This window comes from Orycteropus afer, unplaced genomic scaffold (genome assembly GCF_000298275.1).
Source record: "Orycteropus afer afer isolate SDZICR_OR568_19922 unplaced genomic scaffold, OryAfe1.0 scaffold00749, whole genome shotgun sequence".
NCBI lineage: Eukaryota > Metazoa > Chordata > Mammalia > Tubulidentata > Orycteropodidae > Orycteropus > Orycteropus afer.
Genome location: NW_006922336.1, coordinates 576054 through 581670, shown reverse-complemented (window position 1 = coordinate 581670; position 5617 = coordinate 576054). Strand labels below are relative to the sequence as shown.

At 34.7% G+C, this 5617-nt stretch overlaps 1 protein-coding gene across 1 annotated transcript in view; it reads right to left on the bottom strand.

Moving 5' to 3' along the window:
- CNKSR2 (connector enhancer of kinase suppressor of Ras 2) overlaps nt 1-5617 on the bottom strand; it is a 472642-nt gene that overhangs the window by 210865 nt on the left and 256160 nt on the right. The window contains exon 9 of the mRNA XM_007957427.1: nt 3158-3217. Within this exon, the coding sequence (XP_007955618.1) occupies nt 3158-3217 (60 nt within the window). The remainder of the gene's footprint in view (nt 1-3157; nt 3218-5617) is intronic.

The window sequence follows — 5617 nt, the reverse complement described above, 5'->3', positions numbered from 1 at the left end:
GTTAATAAACAAAAATAAAGGAACAATAAAACAACTTTTAGTAAACTAATGCTGACAAGTTTTAGAAAACTAAAATGAGACTTAAGATAGAAGTGTTATACTACTGTAGACGTGGATAACAAATTTAAAATATATTCTTTATTTTTCCTCTAGTGACTACTGATTATTGATTATATGCATATTAGACAATATGGTTATAGACTTTTGAATATGCAGAAAATGTGCTTTTATGAAAAAAATATATTTGACTATGTGTGTATTTATTTAAGGAGCTCTGGTGGTGTAGTGCCTAAGGCATTGACTGCTAACCAGAAGGTTGGTGGTTCAAACCCACCAGCCACTCCACGGAAGGAAGACTGGACAATCTACTTCCGTAAAGATTTACTGCCTTTTAATCCAATGGGGGTCACTATGAGTTGGAATGGACTTAATGGCAGTGAGTTTGGTTTTTAGGTATGTGTATTTATCTATCTACCAAATACAAGTGCTGGTAATATTATTCACTAGTATCTATGAAAAGAGACAGAAGTGATGTAATATGCAAACTAAAATGATACTTTCGAGGCCCTGGTGTACAATTTGCTTTAAAAAGAGATTTCTAGTTCCTTTATTTTTTATTCACTCCCAATTATTTAAAAAATATAGAAGTCTTAAAACAATGTTAATATTAATTCAACAAATTTTTAAAATTCATAATAATTTTTTTTTTTTTGCCATAGACTAGATTTCAAGATAAGACATCCCTGGGAATTGCAGTCAGCAAAGTAGTAACACAAGTATACTCTTAAGGGGACAATTCATCTCATATGTGAACTAAATCTTAAGAATAACAGGAAAAAAAAACCACACCATGTAACAACCCTGAAAATATTGTAAATCACTACTTTAATAGCACTATCATATGGAGTCTGTCCCTGTGCTATCTGGCTCACAACTGTCATTTAAAAGGAAAGCACAGAAGAAAAATATCAAGCATGTTGCTCTAGTCATGATAGAAAATAATAAGTGGTAAATAAAGTGAAAGAAACTTAAATCACTTTTTGCACAGATAAGTAAAAAAGGAAATAAGTCATATAAATGATGACTTAGAGTGTAAAAAGGGATTCTAGAGCTCATTTTGTCCAAACTCCTCATTTGACATAGGAGACTAAGGAGAGCAAAATAACCTGATCACTTTAGTGAGCAGCTTCACTAGGACTCAACACATCTCCTAATTATAAAGACTGAAGGTACCAAAAATAGTCAAATATTTTCAAGAAAAATAAAAATTAAATGAGGAACTATTGATACAAAATTCATATCTGAAATGACTGATTTGGTTAAAGGGAAAGTCAATATACCAAAAGAGAGGGACCAATACAATAACACTAAGGAAAAGGAAGACACAAATATGTGTAGAAGAGGTACAAGCAAATTTATTAATTAAAAATATCATATCTGAACTATTCACAGAATCCATTTTTTGATCACTCATCCATTATGAACTATTACTATATAATTAATATGAGAAAGGCAAAGTGTTCAACTTTTTTTCAGATCTCATATAATATACAGTATAGAGAGAGAAATTCCTATCAATTCTTCAAGATATAGCTCAAAGTCATCATTTCTGTGATTCCTTCTGATTTCACATGGCAGCACTTACTATTCTTTCCTTTAGTCAAGGAAACTTTCACTACCTTTCACACAGATAAACCCTGACTTGCTGTCCACTATTTTACAAATTCTTCCAATACCTAGCCCCATGCCTAGAGTACAGCAGACATGAAAAAGAGGTTTGTTAAATGAACAAATGAATATATGAATAATGACATGAATGTACAAATGAATGAGAATGCTCAGTGGTATTAGTAAAGTTTGCAGTATCTTACTGCATTTAATTTTTTTAAATTGCTCACAATATGCATTTAATTGATATTCTTGATTACCATATGATTGTCATATTTATACCAAATTGTGAAGCCACTACAGGAATTCAACTGATGTACATTATATGTTTTACCATCACAATAAACCAACAGATGTAGGTGGAAAAAAGTCAATAAATGATTAAAATAATATTTGAGTTAGATGAATAGAATGTTGATTTTTAAAAGAAAATTCTGTTGAAATGTTGAGATCAATAATAACTTCAGATTAAACTAATTTCACTTCTTCTCTTAAAGAACACAGCACAAACATGTAATTTGTCAGAATCTCTGAGAGCAAAGAAATCAATTTAAAGCTCAGCACCTGCTTATAAAACAATAGAATGGAAATCTGGGACAACTAAATGCAGAAACACTGATTTATTATGCTATTGAAATCAATTATATTGATCGTATTAATGTTCAACATAACCACTTCACATTTCTACAGCTCATTATAGCACATTCTTTCACATTTATTAGCTCACTGGATTGTCATAACAACCTAGTGAGGTATGTAGGGCAAATAATATATTTTCCCACATATAGCTGAGGAAACTGATGTGATGAGAGAGTAAGCGATTTGCCATTAAGAAGCAGAACTGGTCTAGAACCTAGGCCTGGGGACTTTTGGCCCAGTGCTTTCCAGTGGTTCTCAGACTTGAGCATACCTTAGAATCACCTGTTAAAAGAGTATCTCTTGTTCAGAAACAGAGGCTGGGCCCCAGAGTTTCTGATTCAACAGGTCTAGGAAGGGCCCAATAATTTGCTTTTCTAATAAGTTCCCAAGGGAGGCTGCTGACCACACTGTGAGAACCACTGACCTGCATGCTGCTGCCCTCCAAGGAATGAAGCAGAATTTTACTCTAACTGTTCAGAAAGCCAGCCCTACCTGATGTTCCCTTCTTGTATAAGTTTCTTAAAATAAACAAAATATTTGACAGATGGAAGTAGATTATTTTAGATGTCACAATAACTTGTCGTGAACCATAAAATACTTAACAAAGACAAATCTCTGGCCATGAACAGAAACCATCAGATTTACTTTTAGTAAACAGTTATTCTAAATTAAATAAAATGACTGCAATTCTCCTAAAACCAGCACTTACTGACTCAGTACGTCTTTTTAGTTTTATCTCTTACTATGCTCATGTTACTCAAAAGTCAATATCAATGATGTGAGATACGTAAATTGTTAAACAATAAAAGGGAAGAACATACACCAAAACTTGAAATGCGATGATACTTACATTTTCTGTGGTTCCGGTAATCACATGGAGGCCATCATATGTTGATTTAATATACATACCCTAAAAAAAAGACAGCATCAGAAGAAAAAAAAAAGTGAAGCAACTGGAATATTTTCAAGTACATCAGAACTTCACTTACAAAAAACAAAATTACCCTACGGCATTAAAATTGTCACATACCCCAAGGATGAATCCAAGATTCAAATATGTTGTCACTAAACTAGTGAGAAAGTCCTATCTGAATGTTCTGGTTTCTAAAGTTTGTGGGGAGGGGCGTACAGTCAACTTGATAAGTAAAATGCCTGAAATTTATAAAACACAGCATAGTAATTCAGTATCCTGACGAAAGACCCTGTGTCATGTCCCCAAAAGCCCACATGATATGTTCTGTGGCAAAAGAAAAGTTTCCAATAGGAGACTCAAATATTGGGATGCTACTAGCTTACTCTACTTGACACAAAACCAAAAAAACCAAACTCACTGCCGTCGAGTCGGATCTGACTCATAGCGATCCCTCCTTGGGTTTGGCAAGGTGGTATCACTACAGAAGTAGATTGCCCAAGCTTCCAGCTGGTGGGTTTCAACTGCCAGCCTTCTGGTTAGCAATCAAATGCCTTAGACACTATGCCACCAGAGCTCCCCTACCTGATACATAAACCCAAAAAACCAAACCTACTGCCATCAAGTTGATTCCAACTCACAGTGATGCCACCGGGTTTCCGAGGCAATAAATCTTTACGGAAGTAGACTGCCCTGTCTTCCCTTCATGGAGTGGCTGGTAGGTTTGAACCACCAACCTTCTGGTTAGCAGTAAAATGCCTTAAGCACTACGCCACCAGAGCTCCTTACTTGACACATAGTACATAATAAAAAAATAGGCTTTTACAGTGTCACTTCAACTACAACAAATAGGAGATAGAAAAATGATAAAATATGATTTGCATAGATTTTCATTTGCTTTTTTGCAGTATCCTGTATTTTCTACTTTTACATGTTATTAATGAAATTTTAATAATTATATCCAATAATCTCTTCATGAATAATTGAGAAGTAATGTGTGGCAACTTGCCCATACCTACAAAACTGCAAGATTCCATTTTCCACTAAACAAAGCTATTTTAGCAAAGGCTTTATTAAAGTTCAAAAATCATCCAGAAATCCTAAAATTGTGTAAGCTCTAAGAGCAAATAAAATTTTAAATTAAGAGTAGTAATCGATTGCAACTCATAGTGACCCTTCCTTGGGTTTCTGAGGCAGTATCTCTATGGAAGTAGATTGTCCAATCTTCCTTCTATGGAATGGCTGGTGGGTTTGAACCGACAGGCTTCTAGTTAGCAGTCAAATGCCTTAGGCATTACGCCACCAGAGCTCCTATGTTTGTTTTTTTGTTTTAATGAGACTTTGAAGGAAAAAGTCACAATAAAGGATTTACATTTTAAGTTTTAAAATAAATTAAATAAAGCTGAAAAAAAATAGCAGATTAAATGAATGGCTTTTCTTCCCCTCTAAGGAAGATTCTAGTACTGTACATTCTCTTTTGGGGAAATAATATCTGACTTTTACCTACAAAAGTGCTTTGCATCTCAAAACATTGATTTCATCTTAGTCAAATCTGAAATACAAAGGACTGAATAATAGCCAAGAATACCATTTTTAAAAAAGCATACATTTACCACTATGTAAAGCAAGTAATTACTACAATGCTAATTTGTCAAGCTGTTATGTTAACTACATATTTCCAAACCAGAACCATTGCCACTGAATAGATTCTGACTCATAGAGATCCCACAGAACAGAATCGTCCCACAGGGTTTCCAAGGCTGTACATTTTTACAGAAGCAAACTGCCACATCTTTCTCCTGCAGAGCAGCTGGTGAATTCAAACTGTTGACTTTTTTGGTTAGCAGCTAAGCACTTAACCACTGAGCCACCAGGCCTCCTTACTATATTTTTTAAAACCTGAATATACATGTGCTTTCACTGAAAATAACCAATAGATAAAAAGCAAGTGAAAATAACCAATAGATAAAAAGCAATCGTTGAAATGATTAAGAAATCACTAGGTACGCTTTATAGGTCCCTGGGTTGCATGGTTTGTGCTCTCTACTAAGCTAAAGGTTAGTGGTTCAAACCCATTTAGCAGTGCCGCAGAAGAAAGACCTGGTGGAGTGCTTCTGTAAAGATTACAGCCACAAAACCTTGCAAGCAGCCATCTAGATGCAACAATGACTCTCTCTTCATCCAGAGCAAAGAAGAATGAAGGAAATCAAAGACTCATGGAAACAATTAGTCCAAGCAACTGGTACACCATATGATCCTCAGCTTATATGACTATCAGACCAGAAGAACTAGATGGTGCCTGGCCACCACTGTCAAACACTCAGAGGGGGATCTATGTAAGAGATTCTGGATAGAGAGAGAGAACAATGTGGAACAAAACTCAAAATCCTTAAAAAATAA